Source organism: Monodelphis domestica, chromosome X (assembly GCF_027887165.1).
Source record: "Monodelphis domestica isolate mMonDom1 chromosome X, mMonDom1.pri, whole genome shotgun sequence".
Lineage (NCBI taxonomy): Eukaryota > Metazoa > Chordata > Mammalia > Didelphimorphia > Didelphidae > Monodelphis > Monodelphis domestica.
Window position 1 is genome coordinate 58,107,514 of NC_077235.1, and position 24,294 is coordinate 58,131,807.

Consider the following 24,294-nt stretch of genomic DNA (forward strand, 5'->3'; position numbering starts at 1 on the left):
AGGACATATAAGTCAAAAGAGCTAGATCTATTCTAGCATTAAATGTTCATTTTATAAGTAAACCTATAAATAAGTGTGTCTCTGTGTATATGTATACATACACATATGTGTGTGTATGCATGTGTATATAGGTATGTTTGGGAGCTTGTTTTTGATAAATGTGTTTGTACATTAGTTATCTGGTACCCAATGGTCCAGGCACAATGGAAATGGAAAAGACAACAACCTACTTATTTCCAACAAATGTTTCAATCAAGAAGCACTTTCAATACTTTGTCATCACAATAAAGCCAAAAGAGTCAAGAAACTGCTTCAACCAACCAACATTTCATTTCACTGTGAAAATGAAAAGGAAAATTAAGAATAACATCATTGTGGAAGAGTAGCTCATTTGTAAATTAAGACAAGAAAAATCATGTTATAAAAGAGCAATTAGCACTGAAGGGAGGGAAAAGAGTCTACAGAAAGTTTAGAGTAAGAGTCAATTTAAGTAGAGAATTTCATCATTTAAGTGGAAGGAAGATGACGGGAAAGATCGTTCAAGGTTTCTGTGAAAAACTACTTTTCCACAAACATTGGTAGAGGTAACATATTTGGACTCAACATCACAAACTACAAGAGAAAGAACAAAAAGCACTTAAGGAAAAAAGGGGAGGAGGGGAGGGAGGGAGGGAGGGAAGGAGGAAGGGAGGAAGGGAGGAAAGCAGATGGAGCAGACCAAGTGAATAAAGAGGAGGGCTGTTCAGTATGTGACACAATTTTAGCTTGACTCTCGGTTGAGTCTCAGAGCCAGGCCTGGAGAACCAAGTCCTGGGTTCAAATTTGCCTCCGACACTTCCTAGTTGTATGACCCTGGGCAAATCATAACACCAATTGCCAGGCCCTTACCATTCTTCTGCTACTGACACTTAGTACTGATTCTAAGAAAGAAGTTAAGGGTTTAAAAAAAAAAAGAAAACTGATTTCTCAAGACATCTGAAAGAAGGGAAGATACAGAATGATAGGAAGGAAAGCTATGTGATCAAGTGAGTGAAGTCTGAAACTAGCAAGAGCATCTCTGATAATAATGTCTTCACAAAATATATTCACTAGGAGACCACATATTTGCAGTCATATAACTGATAGCAAAAAAGGGGAAAAAAACCCAAGAGTTATTGACTAAGGAAAATGCATTTTTTTCAGAAGTCAGAAGAGCAGGATGTAATCTTGTAGACTATAATCCAACAGAGTATGTAGCCCATCCAAGTGTTAAAATTTTATGATTCCATAAACAAAGCAACAAAAACTACCTTGAAAATACTTTCATTCTTAGTATTAAATGAGGCATAAAAGGAGATAACCATGCCATCAGCATATGAAGATTAACTATCTGGCAGCTCAAAATAAAATTATTTTAAATTCACAAAGAAAAAGAATGAGCTATAACAACAATTCTAACACATGAAGAGTCCCAAAGAATTAGCAATGTATACCTTCAAAATTTCAAAGCTTACCCAAAATGTATCCAAGACATTCAACACACTATGCTTTGCATTGAAGCATACAAATACAAAGAGTGGCTGCCCACAAAAAGCTTACAATCCATGCCTTTATCAAAGGGAAATTTCCTTGTGGGAGTCAAAAGGAATTAACAGCTAAGGTTAACAAGAGAGGCCCATACATAGGGTATAGTGCCCACACATTCTGAAAGTATCGAAAACATATCAGTAATCTATCAAAATCTTTCAAACAACTACAGAAGACATTCAATATAAAAAGGGTATCACTCCCAACAGTGTTACCTGACAAGTAGCATTAAGACAAAGAAAACCAGACTATCTTCTTTCTCTTAAATGACAATGACCATAAAAGACTGAGACAAACTATAGAAAGAATTGTTTTAGCTAACCACATGTAATAAACTCAAAGCAAAGGGGAAGCACAGTTTTTTTTAAACCCTTACCATCCGTCTTGGAGTCAATACTATGTATTGGCTCCAGGGCAGAAGAGTGGTAAGGACTGGGCAATGGGGGTCAAGTGACTTGCCCAGGGTCACACAGCTGGGAAGTGTCTGAGGCCAGATTTGAACCTAGGACCTCCTGTCTCTAGGCTGGGCTCTCAATCCACTGAGCTACCCAGCTGCCCCCGGGGAAAATATTTATAAAATAACTTGCCACCCCCACTAAAGAAAGGCTTCTCTCTTAATATTATATTAAATAATGCTAAATATGTAAAATGAGTATTTGCTATCTGAGAATATAGTTTCTGCTTTAAAAATATAGGAAGATTCCAATCAACACTTTGAACAAAAAAACAAATGAGATAGACTACCTTCTCTGTGACTGCAGAAAATCAAAACTTACGGAATGCCACTGATCTAGCCTACTGTGGCCCAACAAACTGTTCAAGGATCTAAAGAGGATACGTTGATCAGAAATATCAAATGGAAAAATTGGCACAATGCCCCCACACAATGTATTATGAGAGATAAAAACCACTTTACTGTTTAAGCACAAACACTCCTTTCAAAGTCACAGAGATATGTCTAGGTCACCTCCATTATCAGAAATAATAGCAACCCATTTTAAAGAGAAGAGGTATACTGAGATTAAATTAATTATCTAGACTCTCAGCAAATTGCTAGAAGTGCTCACATATCACTGCTTTAATCTTTTTATAGAACTATATTATACTTCATTTCTCATGTCAATAACTATTCATATATATATATATATACACATAAACATAAACATAACTATTAGGTGCTAGCTGCCAAATTCAGGACAGGTGTAATTAATAAGGCAAGCTCCAGAAGTAGTTTTCATGAGGAGAAGACCTATAGCCTAAACCTCCAAACCACCAGAGTCATTTATTTTCCAGTGGCTGAAAGCAAAAATGGTACAGTGAAGAGTAGGGACAGAACTTGAAGATCTAGGTGAAACGTGTGGTATTAAATTTATTGGCTGTGTGACCTAGGCAAGTCACTTCAGCTACGTCAGCCTCAATATTCTCATCTGTAAAATAAATTATCTAGGAATACTTATTAGTGTAAACTTCACATCAACAATGATTAAAGAAAAATTTGGAATATTAACCACAAGACCAAGAAGTCTGTACAGATCAACATTTCATGACATACATGTGCAATAGTATACTATAGTATGAAGTGACTTGTGGACTAGAAGACCTGGATTTCCATTCTGGTTATGGGGGAAGTCAATTGAAACAAGATAGTCTTCAAGAATTGCTCCAACTTTTTGATTGAACAGATACTGTACAACAGTAGAATTAATTGTCCAATCAAAACTGAAATGCACTTTAACTATAAAAAGCTACTAATGTCTTCATGAGTAATAAGAATGGAAAGAGGGATATTTAATGAAATAAGGCTAATTACCTTCAGGTAATTTTCGTTTTCCTGTAGCTGGTTTAGTTTTTTTATTTCTCACAGTTGATCCTCGACTGCTAATTCCACTGATAACTGACATGGTGTCATCATCACCTCCAGCTAATAAAGAATTCCTATAAGACATCAAAGGAAGCCACACATCTTCTCTTCGCAGTGACATCTGAAAGGTCATGAACTTTTCTAGATAAACATACCTAAAAGAGAAGTAATAGCAAAATCAATGCAACCAAAATTAGAAGGCAAGCAACAAATTGGGGGATAAATTATATAAGAAAAATCTCTGACAAAAATCTAATTTCTCAAATTTATTAGGAATTAAGTCATATTTAAAAGAAATCAAGCCACTCTCCAATTAACAAGTGGTCAAGGGGTATGTGAATAAGAAGTTTTCAGATGCAGAAATCAAAATCCATAATCACACAAAAAAGTATTCTAAGTCCCTCCTGATTAGAGAAATGCAAATCAAAACAACTCTGAGGCACCACCTATCAGATTGACCAATATGACAGTAAAAGAAAATAATAAATGTTGGAGGGGATGTGGTAAAATTGGGACATGGGCAGAGTTGTGAATTGATCCGACCACTCTGGAAGGCAATTTGGAATTATGCTCAAAGGGTTTAAAAAAAATGCCTGCCCTTTGATCCAGCCATAGCACTTCTGGGTTTGTGCCCCAAAGAGATAATAAAGAAAAAGACCTGTACAATAATATTCATAGCTGCGCTCTATGTGGTGGCCAAAAATTGAAAAATGAGGGGATGCCCATCAATTGGGGAATGGCTGAACAAATTGTGGTATATGTTGGTGATGGAATACTATTGTGCTCAAAGGAATAATGAACTGGAGGAATTCCATGGAGACTGGAACAACCTCCATGAACTGATGCAGAATGAAATGAGCAAAACCAGGAGAACATTGTACACAGAAAGTGAAACACTGTGTAATGATCAAATGTAATCAACTTTGCTACTAAAAGAAATGCAATGATCCTGGTGGACAACCCTGAGGGACTTATGAGTAAGAATGCTAGCCACATCAAGAGAAAGAACTGTGGAAATAGAAACACACACACACACACACACACACACACACACACACACACACACACACACAATGATTTATCAATTGTTTATATGGATAGAGGATGTTGGGTTTTGGTTTTTAAAAGATCACTCTATTAACAAAAACAAATAACATGGAAATGGATATTGGGTGATAATACATGGGAGGGATGGGGGGGATGGATGGACAGGACATGAATCATGTAACCATGGGAAAATAAAATAAATATTTTTTTAAAAAGAGAGTAACTGTTACAAATATGATTCCAAATAAAATAATAAAATTTTTAAGTGTGTATGATTTATCACATAATTCCTAACAACTTAGAGATAGGGAGAGTTTCCTAAAGTAAACTAACTGGCACCACACATTTCACTTTTCAACTGCAAAATCTTGATTATAAAATTCTTTCATATGGTTATCTTTACATTTAAAAAAATTTTCTTTAAAATCATTTATACACTGCTCTGTTTAAAGCAAACTATGTGAATTCACCAAATATACAATCCTTTCCTTTCTTGATTTATTGTCTTTTTTCCCTCAAGAAAACTATTGGGGTTAATAAACCACTTAAGTCTCTTCAATATTTTCTTAATTAAGTCATGATCATTACTGTTAGTTGAAATACAGAAAGAACAGATTTAAGTGATTTGGTTCAATCAAGGGTTTATAAGACACAACACAGTCTATTATGTCCAGTATTACTTGGATGTCTAAGTTGACTTTAACCATTTTTCCATAGAAGACAGCACAGTACCAAGGTAAAATAATCACTTCCAACTGTACAAATACTGGAAAGGGTTGCTCAGGTCTTCTCTTTCAGGTATGCACAGAAGGGTTCTAAAAATCATTACTTGATCAAATGTGGCCTCAGGTACTTCTTGGTTGTGTGACCTTTTTTACCCCAATTGTTTAGCCCTTACTGCTTGTCTGCCCTAGAACTAAAAACACTGAATTGATTCTAAGACAGAAGGTGAGGGTTTAAAAGAAATAAGTCATCACTTGATATTTTAATATGACAATACTATTTTTTGGTCTCGGATCAATATTGTACTCTCTTCACCAGGTGAAAGAAGGTTGTCATAGAAGATTCTGCTTCACTCAGGTTGTCTACATAGTCTCTCTAAATTAGGCCATGTAAATTATTTAGTCACTTCCCCACAAAACCAGGAATGAAGAAATTCACAGCTGTTCATAGCTAGCCACTGCATTTTAAAAGAATATATCAAGGGAGCAGCTGGGTGGCTCAGTGAATTTAGAGCCAAAGCCTAGAGACCAGAGGTCCTAGGTTCAAATCTGGTCTTCAGACACTTCCTAGCTGTGTGACCCTGGACAAACCACTTAACCCCCACTGCCTAGCCCATACCATTCTTCTGTCTTGGAACCAATACACAGTCTTGAGTTGGAGATGGAAGATGAGGATTAAAAATCTCTCACACACACACACACACACAAATTTTAAAAGGAAGAGCTTTTTAAAATTAAAATTTACTTGATACTATTTCTAGAATCAAACCTTTAGACGTTCTCTTTAACATTTTAAACTGGTATACTAAGCAAGCGAATATTTTAAGTCTTGTTTAAAAATATCAATAATAGTCTTAATGCTCCAAAGTACAGTTCCAATAGTTATAAGGTATAAGCATTCCTTTGTTTACTGTTATTTCAACCTTTTAAGCCTGTGCCATCCTGGAATTCAATGCAAGGAGGAAGCATAAAATGCCTTTGAATTCATGAAATTGAGTATTTTGGTAAGAGGTTGGATATTAAATACTTACACTGTTCTTTTGTCCTGTCGGAGGAGTTTAGAAGAAAATTCACTCAAAATATCAAGAAATGCCAAATTTAAAGGTGGGTGGCTTTCACCTTGTGGATTAGGTTCTTTAAATGCAAATTCAATCCCATCCCTAGAAAGAAAAGGGCATAATTACTATCTGAAAGATTGTCATTCAAATGTGATATTATAGAATGGAAGAGACTTATCTGGACAAGTTTTCCACTAACAAGAAGGCTAGATGGAATGGATTTGTGCTGGTGTCTATTGATTCAGATATATAAATAAGAAGTGGATGAAAGAAGGGTGACAAGTGAGGAAAGAGCAATTTATTGGTCATATAAATTCTAACTTTGCTAAAAGCAATATAGACATGGCATGGTATAATTAATTAATTACTTCTGGGACATCCTTAGAATCTTACCTAGGAAAGAACCCAAACCCTCCCAAATAGTAGACTATTCCTAAGTAATTGAATATTCAACATTTTAAGAATGTTGGGATAGTATCACAGCCCATAAGAAAGCCTTCAAAGGCTATAAGGGGAAGATGTAAAGAAGGATATGGGCAAGAATCCCACTGACACAGACAGTATGCATGGTAAGGTTATACAATGATCTACATTTGTGTCAGTCAACAGTAGCCACACTGATGAAATCACAAATCCAAAGTAAAATAAAGCAATTAAACCAGCTGTAGACATGTACTTGGAATGATAAAACCATCTGCTGGCAAAAAAGCAGTAACTAACTGAACAAGAAGTTCAATAACAGAGTAACTTCCCACAAGGCCTGCAGTGACACCTGGGAGTGCAGCAACACTTTTATCAAGGAAGAGGAGATCCTCCAATTACATACACAGTATGTACTTAATATATACACACATTCAGTAACTTTACTAGGATAATGAAAAGAGGGTAGGAGAGAAGAAGAGATTCAGGGTTACCGGAAGAAAAGAATTACTAGCTAAAATACAAGCATTATGGGCTCTGGGATCTCAGGGGCATAGCTTGGAAAAGAGAATGGATTGAGTAGTAGCTGGAAATGAAAATTCTGAAGGCAAAACAGGCTATTGACAGTAAATACAAGCTATTTGGGGAGTGGCAAAGGGTACTTCTGAAATCAGGAACTGCGGGGGACCTTTGCCAAACATAGAATATCACCTGACCTGCTTTGTGATTTCTAAAATAATTTTAATTGGAGAGGGGGAAGGAGTATGGGTAAAGTCTTTTAATATATAGGCATAAAATTACAGGTAAATAAAAGTATTTATGCGTTAGATAAATCATTGAGAATTACTTAGTCAATATAATACAACTCAAATCACATCATATAATATTTTACAAAAACAAAAGATCATAAATAAGGGGGCATAATTACCACATGATTAAAAATAGTTACGACAAAGTAGAAGCTACCAAGGACACAAAAGAAACTCCCCATACCACCCAACATTGCTTATGATCAGCACTCTTTACCTTCCACTAACAAGAAATAGAAACTGTATGGAGAGTTATTTGCTGTCATGCCTGAATGTATATGTCTCTATTTCCCATCATTTAAAAAAGCTTTGAGGTGTGTTTTGTTTAATAAGGGAGCTTGATTTCAAGATTGAGGTATTACTAGACCGATTTTTTTTAAATCCTAAGAATGGAGACTTTATAGCAGAAGTCCATACACTAAGGTATTAACTATTAGCCCAACAATTATTTACATTCTCACAATGATTCAAAGTCAAACTGAAGCAGGCCGAACAAAGAGTGGAAAAAGCACTAGGTTAGGGGCCAACAAACCAGGATTCTGGTTCTGGCTCTACCACATGTTGGGCAACTCCCCTTCCCCTCTCAGAATCCATAAAATAAGGGCAATACTGGAATTCCCTACTCTCACAAGTGTGTAGTGAGAAACAAACAAGAATATACACGCTTATAAACCTCCAAGGGTTATATTAATGTCAGCCATTATGATTAGTTGAATTCAAGTAAAATATTGGGAAATTACTTGTGTAACATGGCGATGGCTTCTCTTGTTTTCAACTGATCAAGTCCAAAAGTTAAAGCAAAACGTCGGGCAAGTTCTTTAATACCACTGAATGTTGGTGATGATCTGTCAAAATTATACCCATTTTCTTGTATCATTTCGTTGAACAGCTGTTTGGAATCAAAGAAAACATTTGGGATTTTTTTGGGTTGCTAATATTAATAATTAGTATAAACACTTCTATGCCTAATCTGTAATAAATATTTAATACTGTATAAATTAATAAAGAAGCACTTTAAGCCGGTGTTAGTTATCCTCTTTAGATCTTTTTAGTTAAGTCAAGGCAAAACTATTTCTTGATGGTTTCAACACAATTTCATAATTGTGTTGAACCTAATGAATAAGGATATATTTTTTAAAAAAAAAGAAAAAAGATAGAAAGAAAAGAAACAAAGCCCAGCACACTAATTATATCTATCCATAGCTATCAAACAAGAAGGGGTTATTGTAGTTCTCAAATTTTTGTAAATCTATACAAAAGGCAAATAGGCGTGTGATTTATTTAGGGGGAAAAAAGGTTTTTCAGTTTGAATATTAAACAGCTTTTAAAAGAATCAATAAATACTTTAAATTATTCATTCTTACCTGCTGTAAACTGAGAATAAGTGTCTTTGCACACTGGATTTTGTCTATCTGCCTTGTTTTACTCATTGTTTCTTTTATAATATCTCCATAATCATTGTAATACTAGAAAAGAAATTTGCATGTATTAACTGAACTTTACATCATAAAGAAACATTTGTGATTCATAGGTAGACAGATAGCCAAGGATAGTGGAAAGAAAGCTGAAGTAAGCATCAGAGGAATTGTAATCTCATGCTGGCTTTACCACTAATTAGTTCTGTGGTTTGGGGAAAGCCACAAATTCCCAGCCTCAGAATCCTCATCTGCTAAATGGGAACAAATGATGCCCTATCTACCCAGAAAAGCTTATTGTAAACAATAGTTTAAGATATGCATGGAAGTACTTTATATCCAAGGTCAGTGGACAGTCTATGATTAATTGAAATATTATTGTTTATCAGCCTGGAATCAAGAAAATGAAGCATTCTGCACAAACTATTTGGTGAAGAAAATTCTGATCACTAGAAAGGCATATTCAACAAGGGAACAGAAATCATCTAGGCTTTATTACAGCCCAAAATACCTCATAACACTATCCAATTCCCTTTGCATTGATTCCATACTTGCAATGTAACCATCTAAATTGGTAATTTGGTTTCCCAGCTAGCTTGGGGTACCCTGGGTATTGAGAATTAGTATTCTGGTTGCAATGTATTTCCCACAGTAAATTAATAAATTGGCATTCTGGTTTATAAATCCCTCTTGTGAATTTGGTTAGCATAAATTATTCCCTTAGTACCTGATCACCCCTGAGTAATAAGATAAAAATGAGTTTCTGGGCCTGCAAGACTGCAGACCAGACTCCAAAATACTGACAACGATAAGATCTGCAATCTTAAAAAATAAAAACCCAAATTGCTTTCAAGCAAAGAACAAGTGCCAAAAATCTTTTCCATGAAATGCTATCATTTACTTTCTAAGTACCAACATGCAAGTCAGTTCTAGCACAACAATGAGGGGAGAAGGAGGGCCAGGGAAAAGAGCAAGGCAGGCTTCAAGTGGTATATTCTCCAAATATTTTCCAAAAATATTCTGTCATATGTATTCATATTTACCTTCATATATTGCTTGAAAATATCTGCAGCTGTATTCATTTCCACCACAGTATATACAATGAGTTTACAAAAAGCTGCAAGTAAATTTCTCCGCTTGTGCAGTGCTTCAATTTTGCTAGCTTCATCATCCTGCTGTCCATCTGAAAAAGGGCCTAAATATTAAACTAGGAGGTTTTTGTAAAGCTACTTGCTCAATATCATAATTTTACCTAACACTAAAAAATGCTCAAAAAAGAAGAGATGGATTGAAGAAAACCCTTTGAACACAAGTTTTTCACAAAGCTGCTGGAGAATGGACAGTAACCTTTCTACAACATTTAAGTCAAAAACCACTCCTCCGTTCAAGTCCTTCTGTGATGTCTCACTGTCATATGGAGGTGAGCCAAGATTCTCAAGCCTTACTTGGCAAAGCCTGGCAGGTCCTAAGCCAGAAAGCCTTTAAGAATGGTCCCAGTAAGAAAAAAAAAAAAAAGAATGGTCCCAGTAAGAACCAGCCTTAATTACAAAGAGGCTCATCCACAAGTTGGGCCATAGCATACTAGCTCTAGATGACCAACTCCTAAAAAAGAAGGGCTGCAGTTTGTTCCTATAGAACTGATATTAGTATCCGTCCTTAGAGAGAGCATTTTTTTCACCTTGAACTATTTTGAGTTTTTTATGCATCTTACAAACAAAATATACAGGATCCCATTATACATACCAATTAGTGTACTATACATGAATAAAATGATTAGGGCCAGAGATATACATATAAAGCAATTTATCCATATGTAAAATCATCCCAGATTTATCTTCTTTTTAAGTCCCTATCTGATTTCTAGAGACCCTTCATCTGCTATCATGTCATTAAAATAACATCTCGCTGATGTTAGAAGGTCTAAAGAACAGCACTTGTTTCTCCTTGTTTCCTGTTTCTAATTTGAGACTTTTAATCTGCTATGGGATGGAAAAAGAGATCATTAAGCTTGTTAGAATAGTACCTGAACGAAGGGATTAACAACCACAAGAAGCTCCACAGTGAGTTAACTGTATGAGTTAGACTAAATGACCTCAGAGATCTTTTACTAATATGGTGATTTACTTTATGATATCCGACCAAGATGATCTCTGAGGGTCTTTCTAATTTTGAAAATCCACAGTACAGGATGTTACCCTAAACAGATTCCAGATCACCAAGTGTATTCCAAAAAGCTGATAATATACACATATTCTAAAATCTCTGGGGAAGCAAGATCTCATCATAAATTGTTTGAGAAAATTCTAAATTATGTTTGTTATTAGTGGTCCTATATCTTTAGACTCCTGCTGACAATAATTTGTAGGTATACATGTTTATAAACATGCTGGCATTAAGTTCTCTCTTAAGCAGAGCTGAACATCAAAAACATGAGAAATAAAATCATTACCTTAACATAAAAAGGCTACAAGGGAAAAAAAAAGTCAAATCATCTATGAAATCTCGGTTAAATAGAGAAATTCAGCACAATTTCCCCCCCAGAACATTTTGTATTATCTTGGCAAATCTGTAGAATAGTACAGAAACCAATTCAGGAAATTATTTTGCAGTCTTATTTATAGTATCAAGAGATATATTTTAAAAGAAATCTAGAAAAAATTACTTTTCAGAAATAATGATGCATAGACTATATTATTTTATTGGAATTCATGAATTTTAAAGCACCTAAATTAGTAAATGATCCTAATGGAAAAAAATCAGAGCACTTGAGCAACATGTATTTTGGGTTATTAAATATTTTCCAAAACATAATAGTTCAAAACCTTCAGTAAGTATTGCTTTAAAAACCTCAACTTGAATTAAGAAGAGAATTACCTGCACTATTGTTATCATCATCCTGGTCAATAAAGACATGATCCAGAATAAAGCTGAGCAATTCTGACTGCAATGAAGAATCAGGAGTGTAAACAAGTGGTTCTAGCATGTCCCGTCCTCCTGACATAATCTGATGGCTGGAGATCATCAACACATCACACAAAATAGTGAAGGCCTGTATAAAAAAATTAGATATTTTATAAACCAATATTTCTTAGTTTCTACTACCCAAAACAAAATTCCCAAACAATTTAAATATCAATTTAAAGAACTGACAAGTGACAGATGTTGGCAAATACCAGTAAGTTACAATTAAATATGTGAAATGTAAGGAATATACTTATGTTCTGCAAAAATATGTCACGTTAAAGGTGTTTGACAGAACTGGAAAAACTAACCATTCTAATTTCAAATATTTCTCCCTCTCAATGTCAGTCAATCTTTCAATAAACATTTATTAAGAACTGAAGATGTTGGCCCTGTACTAGGCACACAAAGAAAGGCAAAAGACAGGACCTGCTCTCAAGGAGCTTACAGTCTGAGAGTGGAGCTGACACAAACACAACTATGTACAAACAAGCTAAAGGAATAGGAAGGCATTAGCATATAACATTCAGGCACAATCTTGCATAATATAGTCCACAATTGCCACCTGATAGTAAATATCATTAGTATTATTATAAATTACTGGCTACTGTGAGCTCCTTGACAGCAGGGACTGTCACTTTCCTTTCTTTGTATTCTTAAGGCTGGCTTTGTTACACAGTGTCAGGTACATATTTAGTATTTAATTAAAATGCCTACTGACTGACCAAAAAGAAAAATTACTGGCTAAGAAAGTTTAGAGAGGTGGTGCCCAGGATCAATTGGGGGGGGGGGGGGGGGGGCGCCACGCATGCTTTGGAGACAGCAGTCATAAGGTATCTGGGAAAGAAGAGATTGAATTACTGACCCTGTCTCTCTGTCTCTCTGGCATTTTAAGAAGGGAAGAGGCGATGAGGATGGATAATGTTACATTATTGAGAAGCATCCAATGGGAAAATATTGGGGATTTAGAGAGTAATAAAGATAGGATACCAGAGATGTCCCCTATGTGTAGAGGCTAGGAAATTATATCCAGAAAGCAGTCTGAGTCAACTATAACTATCTTATGTCACCAGATTAAAAGGTTTCCAGAAAGTCAGATGAAATGACATAAGAATCATATAGGTTAACGCAGGAAAACAATGCTTAAAGCAACTGATCTAGTGAACAGGAAGACTGTCATATTGTATGTACTAAAGATAAAAAGTTTAGGTTGATTAGTTCTCAAACACCAATAGTCTACTCAACTAGAAAGGATCCAAATTAATTTTATTCTTTCAGAGACCACCTTTTCAGAAATTAAAATGCTAAAAAGGAAAATCTTCATCATTACATTTTATTGCTAAAAAATATGTAAAGTCACTGAAACTTGTCAGAAAATTTAAAAGAACAAGAATTCAAAGTATTTTGTAATTGTTTGCATTTGAATTAAAGTGTTGTGGGTTAATAAGAGGAAATTTTAAAAGAACTTGTCTTGGCAATGTTTGCAATCTTATGATTAAATGTCAGTATGACAGTTAAAGAAGTAGTTCCCCAATCTGTCACAGGTTCCCCAAAATAAGCTCTTTGAAAGACAGGATGATAGTATTTTGGTTAATTGGATTCTACAAGATGAGAAGGTTGGCTAACCAAAAATGGCCAAAATGATCCCATTACAAGGTAAGAGAGTAGCCAGCAACTTACAAAAACTTCTGTTTCTAAGTCATAAACACCACAACACCCTCTTCCTCTCTATTCAATATGACATTTAGAAAGGAGGAGAAAGAGATTAGCATGAGTCTAATTGCAACAAACAATCCCAATGGATTTTTATCAAACACTGGGACAAGATCCAAAAACTAAGTAGCTAAAGAAAAAGAGGAACTAGTAATATTTTGTTTTTAACTTCCTGCCGCCTGGTCTGAAAGTAGAAAATGATTTTATTCATAGAGGACTTTTGAAGGGTCAATGGCATCCTCAAAGAAACAATGGTATCAAATCTTCACTTGTGTTTTTCAATCAAGATCATAAACGCCCTTTTGAAAGTATAGTATGTTTCCAAAATATGTGAATATTTAACTTTCATACATCATATATGGAATGACAACTTGGCCAAAGTTATGTCAGGCAGGAGGCTGCCACTGTGTGGGATTCCTTTCTCCTTGACAATCCACTCTTCTGATTGCTGCTTGGGAGTATCCATTTTTTATTCTATAGTGTCACAAGGGCAGAGTGACCATTTGCAACTCTTTCAAGGTATCCAATGTCCTCTTAACCACAAAATTGTAAATACCTAAAGACTGAGATATGAGACTTTGTCTCATTTTTTATGAGGGGGTAAGGAACAGGGACCTATGGCAGAGCTAACTATGCCAAAAGGTTTCTTCTGGGAAAAGGCTTTCACCATATCGCTTGCCAATTGAGTAGAACTTTTATTTCCAAACAAAAATAGTCATTATAAATGTGTGCCAACATTGGGGAATTCCAATCTGATAATAGCAAGCAATAATATGCTCCTAGAAACTTAGGTAGAACTCTGAACAAATGGTTAGAGTTGAAAGACTAAGACCATACTTCAAGTATATGATTTTTATAATCATGTGCTTTCAAAATTCTAAGAAAATTGCTTATCAACAAACTCTTAATGTTGGTTTCTATGCTGGGAAATGTTTGTTTGTTAACTGGACTCTCAAAGGAAGGCTTTATGAAGAAGATGAACAAACAGAAAATTCACCATATTTGTATCATATTCAAGCCTAATAATTTGAACAATCATTACATTACAAAAGATATGTATTCCAAAATTCGATTCAGCTTTCTAATTCCATGCCAAACAATATAGCATCTGTAATATCTATTCAAATGACCTTGTTATTTACAAAACAAACAAAACTAACCTGTTCTTTAACAGCAGTATTCACATTGGTCAGGTAATGCTGACAAATCTGACAGAACACCCTCATTTGTTTCTTTAAACGAAGTAGATCCTCCTATAAAATAATTATATATAATAATTATATTTTTAAGTCTTTCTGTTTTCTCAATAATCATTCTCAGAGACATTCTGGAATATTACTCTACAAGAATCAAGTTATAAAAGATCAAAATTCAACTGTCCATACTATCAAAATGCTTTTAAATATCAAACATTCATTAACAAAGACAAGTCCCTTCTTTTGCTCTATCATTCTTCTTTTATTAAAAGTATCACAGATGATTATTTTTATATAACTGAAACAAAACCTCGCACTCCAGAATTCAGTTACATGGAAAGGCTACTAAGATATGGCCAATTCTATTTTAACACAAAGACCAGCAGAAATCAGGGCTGAACATTAATGATGTTTATTAGCAATGTGGTTATTAATTCCTTTTCTTTAAGTAATGTTAATGAGCTAGGGTAGCTTGTTAGGCTTTTTGTTATTTGTAAAATTGTTAATTTATATAATTTACCTCTCCAATTCACTAACTAGAAGACTAATCTCATTTATTGGGAAACTGGGTCTTGAGTCAATCCCAAGCATAAAACGAGAGCATAAATTTAAAAAAAAATCCACAACATCTAATTTGACGTCTTCATTTTAATGTTGAGGAAATTGTGGCCCACAAGGGTGAAATGACTTAGAGCAGGATACACTTCGCCTTTACCTATCCATTTCATTAATTTTTCTTTTATTTACTGAGTAATATATACTGAAATGTGCTTTATCTTACAACTACTCTCAATTTGTTTTTGAAATGTTGTTTGCACCTATATTCAATAGCCAAGCATGAGCTAAAAATATAAAATAAGAAAAATTTTGCTTAGACATAAAACAAATCTCAATAATCACATTAAAAATATTTAAAATGTACTAGAGATGGACTCATTTCACTTGGGCTAGTATACATAGCAAATGGGTTGAAAGAGGACATTTGAATAATTACTCATTTTTCAACACATCTCTGTACAATCTGTACTAACATTTAACCACTAAATAACATGACTATTAACACATACCTTGGTGGAGCTGCTTTCAGTAATTTTTGCTAGCTGCCAGAGGATTACATAGTGAGTACACTGCAGAGCATGAATAACAATCTATAAAAATAAAACAACGGTAAGTTAGGAATAAAAAGTCATGTTAATTAGAATCCAACTTATACATACAACTTTTAAATACAAACCTGCTCAGGCATGTCTCCATTTTCAATGCCAGTTTTCAGTAACTTGTAATTACAACCAAACAAATCCCATCTTGAAAGATCATGGGTACTGCAAGAAATAGTTGGAATGTTAGTATTAACGGAATACTGTTCAATTCATCACAATAAGCTCCCTCAAAAAGAAAAACAAGAAACAGACCAACATAACAAATTTCTCTTAAACCAATATTTTTAAATCGGATTTTCTTGTAAGAGTCTGAAATCGTTTCCCAATAGTTCTGCAATTCAAAGTTTAAGTAGTAATACATCTAAGATCGATAAATTGTAAAGATAATTAAAACTTCTTTCAACCTCAGGAAATTAATTTTTCCAAGAAAACCCTCACTAAATCCACAATATGAATAAATAAAAATAGCTTACTGATAAGGTCATAGAAGTTATAAAGGACCTTACTAACCCCTTCAGAGAAAACAAAACCTATAGTATCTTTAGCACTGGGGCAAGGAGTGCTAAGAGATCTTAGAGACCTGCCTACCTGCCAAAGCAGCCTTTACTGTTTGGGGAGAGTAGGAATCATTAGAAAACTCTTACTTAAAAGTGAACATATACCCGCTACACTGAAGCTTCCAATAACTGGATCTACCACCTGAGGCCCAGTAAAATAAATCATTAAATGGAACACTTACTTGTGAAAAGCAGTAATCCTCTTTAATGTTGATAAGACCTGATATGCATCATCCTCATCAGGTTCTTCTCCCTGTAAATGTTAGATGTATAGTGTTAGCCACTACAAGCCACAAAAGGAAAAGTATTAGCTATTCAACACAAAACCACCACCCTGATGATACGCAAACTATGAGAGGGAAAGCAAGGACAGAAGTTACAATTTTCATTCCTGTTTCCAGGCCTGCCACCATTTGAGAGATATTGCAAAAAGGACATAACAAACGTTATATCAGTGATACATTACAAAAAAGGGATCACTGGGGAGAGAAAGAACTGGATGGACATACTTTTTTCCCCATGCTAACACAAAACAGAAAGGGGGAAGGAAAAGAAAATCAGGTTCTTAAAGTGAAGCATCTAAGGGAGGAATAATAAAAAAAATGCTATTGTAGCAATTAACAAATGTATGTCCCAACAAACTCTTAAGGAAATATGTCTTAAATCCATGTAAAAGGAGAAAAAGGCACAGAGATGTGAGAGTTAAATTTGCAAACTGGAAAAAAATGCATTTTAGCCATTATTCTTATCATTACCGGGTTAAGATGAGGAAACAAAGGCAGAGAAGTTCTAAGTTCTAAACTAAGGGAAATGCTCAATAAGTTATGGTATATGAATGTAATGGAATATAATCATATTACAAAAAATGATGAAGCAGGCAGTTTGAGAAAAATCTGGGGAAACTTATGAACTAATATAGTTATATGAATAGAAGGGGAAAAATGCAATAATCAATCTCAAAGACTAACGAACTTTGATCAGTTCAACGACCAAGCACGTTAAGACTATAAATTGAGAGTTTCTTTGTTTTGGGTTTTTTTTTTTTGGACAAGGCCAATGGAAGAATTTTGTTTGCTTCATAACTCTTGCTTGGGGGGTGGTTGGTTAGTTGGTTGTTGTTTTGTTGGGGGGGATATCGGGATTTACACATTGCTGGACTAAAGTTCTATTTAATGAAAAAAGCAAAGTTATTCCTCTAAAATTATGGTACTTGTAAATCAAAAATCAGATTCCTCTATATCCCAATTTACTGCATTTAAGAATTTTTAAAAGGTGATTCAATTGCAAATTCCACACTAGTGCATTCACATATTTTAATTACTTAAAAACTGTAAACACTGTATAAGGATGGAATTCAAATGGATAATCTATAAAAACATTAAAAGTGAACATAATACGAGTCATTTAATTTTAAAAGAAGGCTTATGAGATTATTGTAGCAAAGAGAGAGAGAGCGAGAGAGACAGCGAGAGAGCAAGTGTACCATATCCAAGATAAACAAGTTACAGAATTGACAAGATAAAGGAGAACCTGAGTTCTCCTTGCCATCTAGTCCAAACTGAAACTAAAACTGTACCCCAAAAAATTTTCTCCTAACGTGACTGAAAAAGAATCACAGGCTCAGCTTGTCTTACACATGAAGAAACCAAGGCAAAGAGGGAAAAAAAGTTCACCAAGGTCAAAAAACTAGAAAGTAATTATGATATGATCTCAACAACCCCCAGGGGAAATATTTTATTATAATGGAATTCTGCTGAAAAAGATACCAAGTGGCATATAATAGCAACATTCTGAAGTAAATAAAGAACCAGAATGGTTCTGGATGCCCAATGACAACGCAATGACTAACACACACCTCACCCCACCAACTTATAACAATGTCTAACCTGATTCTATGGCACAAATACAACTGATCCCCTGCAGGAAGATTTGTGTCCCTTATGTACATACCATGTTAACTAGATGACCTTCATGCCTAGAAATTTAACCCTCCTCATTTCCACCTCTTGACTTTCTTGGTTTTCTTCAAGTCTCACATAAAATCTTAACTCTTAAAAAACTTAAATCTTAAAAAGCATTTCCCAGTTCTCCTCATGCTAGTGCTTTCCAATTTGTATTTTTTCTTGCATGTTATCTCCCAAAATACTCTGAGCAAATTCCTTCAGAGCAGGACTGTTTTAGCTTTTTGTTCCATCACCAACAAGCCAGGAACATGGCAGGAGTTTAATAAAGTATTGGTGATTGACAAGAAAAATGCCCATCTACAATCTTGCATCACTTCATAAGGCTGAGATGATATGTGTAAAGGGCTTTGAAAAGCATAAGGTGCTATACAAATATTATCTATTATTCTCATCATCCCCTCGTCCATTTGAATCAATGTTCTGCTTTGATCCCCTTCTTTCACCCATTTTGCTTTGTGGCCTTAGCCTTTCTTCTTTACCTGATTTAATATTTCTTCCCATAGTTTCAGATAAGATCACTATAAACTTCTCAAATATGAATAACATTAGAAGACTCTATTTTGAAGAGTACTAAGCAGTATGACAAGTGTCAAGAATGAAAGCTTATTCACAATTCTACTGAACAAGAAATTATAATATGATAAACACTGAGGATGAACTCCAATGGGCAAAAAGAACAAATACCTCTTGCAGAAAATCTTCAAGAAGTCGATTAAATTTATCTGCCAATTCATCTATCAACTGACTTCTTGCAATATCTACTCTGTTAAATATGGTGAACTCTTCATTACAGAGTGCATGGTATGTTTTAGAACAAGCTTCCAAGACATCCGTATCTGTGTGCTTCTCTACAATATCCCGGATTTGTCTCAATAAGGCATCCAAATGCTGCAAAAAAAAGTCAATTTAACATTGGTCAGTAAAACCAAAATATCTAGAAAGTGTCAACATCATAAGAAAAAGATGTGATACAAATAAAAATCAATCAATCTCAGAGTTTGAGTTAGTAGCCATGCAACACTGTCCCACTCTTAATAGTCAATGGCATTGATTCATACCAAGAATATCTAAAGCTATCTGTCCAAGGCAAGTGGGAACCAAAATAGTTCACACAAAGAACAAACCCGTAATTGTGACCTCAAGAGTAGTCTTTTCTAAATAAATAAGCTAGGATATAAAACTATGAAATAGTAGTCCCCCTTTGTGAATGAAGAGACTAGAAAACCAGTTTAAGGTAGGAAAAAACTAACATTTTATGCATGTTTACTTTATTTTGTAACAACTCTACAGAATGCATAAATTAACATGAACTCTGAGCAAATATTTAAAGTGATACAACTTAACCTTCAGGAACAAACTTCATGATCAAAAGTCTAAAAAATTAAAGAGGGGAAGAGGAATTTTCCCTGACCCTGCCTTCCCAAGCTACTATAGAAATCTATTATGAATTGTAACACTTACAAAGACATTGACACCTAAACCAAGTTATTAACTTTTATCTGACCATAAATTTTAATATAAATCTATACAAATTGATGGAACAGAAAATTACTTTTTTAAGGTATAATGACATATGTAATACTTTCTTACCTTTTCTAACCGGCCAGTTGTATAGATTTCCAAATCAAAGTACTGAGGCAGCTGCAACAAGTTAGTCACCTTCTCTGCATCTATCGAGTACTTTTGAAATGGAAAAAAATAGCAAAAAATAATAGTAATGTTAAATAAGAATTATAAGTAACAGATTTGTAAAATCAATTTGTAAATCAATCACACACGTCATTTACAAGTGATAGTAGTAAACAGTACCAAGTTTTTGGTTTCTGCTTTCATTTTCATTTTAACTTTTCCCCAATTACATGATATGAGTTTTAAACTTACTTTTGCTAACAATTGAGGAAGGGCTACTGCAAACAGTTCAGTAATTCTTGTTCTATCATCTAGTTGGGTCTTTTTCTCCTTTGCTGTCAAAACCTAAATAAAATACAAACATAAATTCTAAATTATATTTCTAATCTTCTACTATATTAGCACAATTTGTCAACTGGAAAAGATAACTATAACAGTGTATATGAGATAAGTTGTAAAATCTGGAAAATCAAGTTTAAAAAAAATTAAATATTTTCATATCTTCCCTGCCCCATCCTGTTTCAACTCTAAGCAGGAGAGTTGAATGTCTCTTAAAAAGACAAGAAGTAGAGGGCCACCTACGTGGCTCAGTGAACAGAAAGCTAGGCCTAGAAATGAGAGGTCTTAGGTTCAAATTTGACCCTGAACATTTCTGTGTGACCCTGGGCAATTCAATTAAACCCAAATGCCTAGACACCTCCCTCCTTCTGCCTTAGAACTGATTCTGATTCTAAGAAGGAAGGTAAAGGTTTAAAAAAAAAAAAAGAACAGAAAAGATAAACCAACACAGTTCTATTGAACAACTCGCCACATCTACCTTTAAAAAACAGAAACAAAACTAAGAACAGGAACTATGGAATTATGGGGAGTGCATGCCTTATTTCACTGTACTCTTGTCCTAAATCATGTATAAAAAATACAAATTTATATGTGAACTCTGTAATAATGTAATAAGATTTTTAAAAAGCAAGAGTCCAAAGATGCTGAAATGAAAAGTAGATGAACCTAAAACATTAACAGAGGGAAAAGACCATTAAATAATTTTTTTTAATAAAAACCATCAGCCTAAAACAGTTAAAGTATTAAAAACCCTGGTTGGCTTAAAAATTAAAATTATATAAGGCCCAAATGAAATTATGAAAATGAAAGGCATGAGGAAAACAGCTTTATAATATTTGAAAAGCCAAGGTCTTCAGTTAAGTCATACCCGTTTTCCTGTCCCTCTTCCCACAGGAGGATGACATTCAGCTGCTTGGCGAATGGTACAGAGCATTATCTCAATAAGCGCACTCTCCTGTCTGTCGGTTAATGCTGCAAATGAGAGATACTTGATCAACTCTAGCACCAAACTACTGTGAATAATTATCCCAGAATTGGCTCTTCTCAGATGCAGTATACCTTGAAAAATATTCAAAGGAGTTGCATCCCATAATAACAAATGCTTTTTAGGCATGACAGAGATATATACAGAGTTGTGGACAAGAAGATAAGACAGACATACAGAGAGAAATGCAAGAGGTCCCAGAAATCTTAATGCAGCATAGAGAAGACTTTTGGGAAACCACATGCACATAGATCATCCGATATTATTTAACATAATAATCTCTTTATATAAAATTAGAATGACATCACTATTTGCATACTATAGGAATTATTTGAAGATCAAGTCTGAGTAAGCCAGAGATCTAATCTCAAGAGTCTGCAAAAACTATAGTTAAAACTTCCTTACGTTCTTCTCCACTGAGTGGTTCTTCCAACAGCAAACTATTCATACATTCCCAGTCCTTCAACAGCTCTGTAGCACAGTCCCACATGCTATCCACAAGGTATGCAGCATGTTCGTGCAACTGCAATGAACAGAAATCTTTTTCTTAGTTAAAACTTAGCCACTTTACACCACGCCCCTTTCAAGGACATCCTGTTACTCCTTACCACCATGCAATAGACTAAGACTGACAATCAAGGTAAGAATTAGCACAAAATAGAAAGAAAAAACTGCAAGTAATTGGTCTAACTGGATCACAGCAAACTCTAGGAATGGCTCCTGGAAATGACATATGATAGGATTTAAGGAAGAAAAAAAAATGGATACTTTTTAAATGGCTAAAGACACTGTGGTACATGTACAGAGTAGACTAGTACTATGCCATAAGTATATGAAGAATACAGAGAAGCATGGAAAGACTTAGTAAAATGATGCAACATGAATTAAGACTATAAAAAAACTACACATACAATGATTACACCAATGTAAGAATCACAATCAGAGATCCATGTTACAAAATTACAGAGAACAAGAAATATAAGAATACATCTGCTTCTCCTTCCACCCCTACCTCCTTTGCACAGGTGGAATACAGAGTAAATGCTCAGATTTTAACAAAACTTTCCTGAATTTTTTCTGCACATTCTTTTCTTTTTTAATTTCTTTGTAATAAGAGATGAGATGGCTCTCGGGGAAAAAGGGACAAGGGGCATTTGAAATACAGGGAGGAAATCTAGGCAAAGTAGAGCATGAGTCATTGATAAAAATCTATTTTAAAAAGACTTCATAAAGGACAGCTTACTATACATAAAAAAGGAGGTTATCATATTGCTACTTGGACATATAACCAAAAAGCAGGATTTATATCCACCTTTAATTTTCCCACCAGAAAAATAAGGAGTTTGAAACAAGAAAATGTATAATGTCCCTTTCTAGTGGGAACATTCTATGAATGAAGTAGAATGCTTGAACTAGAAAACTACTTTGTGTGAATGATTGCTTCTCTGTAGCTCATTTAAAATTATAGACAGGTACCAAGTCAGGATAATTAGGCACAGAGGGCAACTCAGTTCAAAGTGGTTCAGAAATATTCAGTCCATGTAGAGCCTGTGATAAGTAGAGTCACATACAAATTCAAAAATATCATTATCTTCCTCTTAAATTTCTGGGTTTTTTTAAAGTAGCAACTAAGATTTTTGAAGTATCATATTTCCCTAAAAATTAAAAAATAAGCACATAACATAATAAAGATAATGGCATAATAGGAGGCTCCAGAAATTTACTATGAAGAGGTAAGCAAAGGCATTTATTGACTTGTAATAAGAGCTGTGTGCAAATTATTTTACAATGGAATGAGTTCAACTATGTACACTCCATCTAATTATGAAATATAATAGACATAAAATAAATGGCAAATGATAGTTAATTAAAACTTTAAATAAAAAATTATCTTGATCTATATTCAAGATCTGAAAAAAGAATTAGTTTGGGGGACTCTAGATAAATATTAAAAACACAGCAGATAACAGAATTAGATTTCCATCAAAATAAAAAAATCAAATAGCCATTTATGTGCAGAGTGGTTCTTTCTAAAGTCCTTTCATACATGTCATTTCATTTTCATGAAAACTAAGAGATTAAGCACTGAGGACTTCAACAATTATGGCAGTGTAGCTCGAAGCAAAATCAACAAAGGCATACACTTGGTGTATATAACATGTTGATGAGCTGTGAATAGCTAATATGAGTACCTGCTACTATTCATTGATGCCTGCTACTGTGCTTGGCATAAAGTTGGAGGAGAAAGCTAAGCCCATCAGAAAGAAGGTGGGCCCACTGTATTAGCATTTAAATATATTAGTGATCTTTGATACAATAACAAATGGAATGACATAGTATGTCATGTAAAAAATTACAAATGCATCAAATGATTTTAAATTAATCCAAGTTGGCCCTGCTCTACTAGCAGGAACAGCTATCAAAATGATCTTCTAATTAGCAATGATAATGTTGAACGGAGTATAAAAATGCCAACTAACCTCACTTTCTAAAAAGAAAAATACCAATGTCTTGACCAGGTTGGCATTTGGGCTTTGTCTTCCCCTTCTTTTGAGGATTCCATCTTCTTCAGGATCCCTGCGACTAAAAAGCCTACAACCAAGCAAAACATTTACTACTTGAAAAACAAAGAATTTTCTTATTTTTTTAAAAAGGACATCTTCTAACTTCATTATGTGACTGGCAAGACACATATGTGTACACTCTTTGCCCCTAACAGAATCTGTGGTATTCTGTCCTCAATTAGAAAGTGAACTGTTTTCATTTGATTCCCAATCAAAATCATAGGGATATTTAAGTAAAGGGACATTTCTCCTCTTTCAAGTCAAGGAAACCCTTTATCCTAAAGGTAAGTCATATATTCCCACCAACCCACCCACCCCACCACCCTAG

General features: G+C 34.5%; 1 protein-coding gene across 6 annotated transcripts in view; it reads right to left on the minus strand.

The window, feature by feature from the left end:
* STAG2 (STAG2 cohesin complex component) overlaps positions 1-24,294 on the minus strand; it is a 118,285-nt gene that overhangs the window by 15,569 nt on the left and 78,422 nt on the right. For all 6 annotated transcript variants that reach the window (XM_007507074.3, XM_056808893.1, XM_016426632.2 and 3 more), the window contains 16 exons: positions 23,883-23,994; positions 21,808-21,925; positions 21,286-21,389; positions 20,331-20,423; positions 20,040-20,129; positions 19,134-19,337; positions 16,668-16,738; positions 16,003-16,090; positions 15,836-15,916; positions 14,733-14,825; positions 11,773-11,947; positions 9,942-10,081; positions 8,848-8,949; positions 8,224-8,372; positions 6,228-6,356; positions 3,377-3,582 (listed from right to left, as the gene is read on the minus strand). In XM_007507074.3, coding sequence (XP_007507136.1) covers positions 3,377-3,582; positions 6,228-6,356; positions 8,224-8,372; positions 8,848-8,949; positions 9,942-10,081; positions 11,773-11,947; positions 14,733-14,825; positions 15,836-15,916; positions 16,003-16,090; positions 16,668-16,738; positions 19,134-19,337; positions 20,040-20,129; positions 20,331-20,423; positions 21,286-21,389; positions 21,808-21,925; positions 23,883-23,994 — 1,955 coding nt within the window. The remainder of the gene's footprint in view (positions 1-3,376; positions 3,583-6,227; positions 6,357-8,223; positions 8,373-8,847; positions 8,950-9,941; positions 10,082-11,772; positions 11,948-14,732; positions 14,826-15,835; positions 15,917-16,002; positions 16,091-16,667; positions 16,739-19,133; positions 19,338-20,039; positions 20,130-20,330; positions 20,424-21,285; positions 21,390-21,807; positions 21,926-23,882; positions 23,995-24,294) is intronic.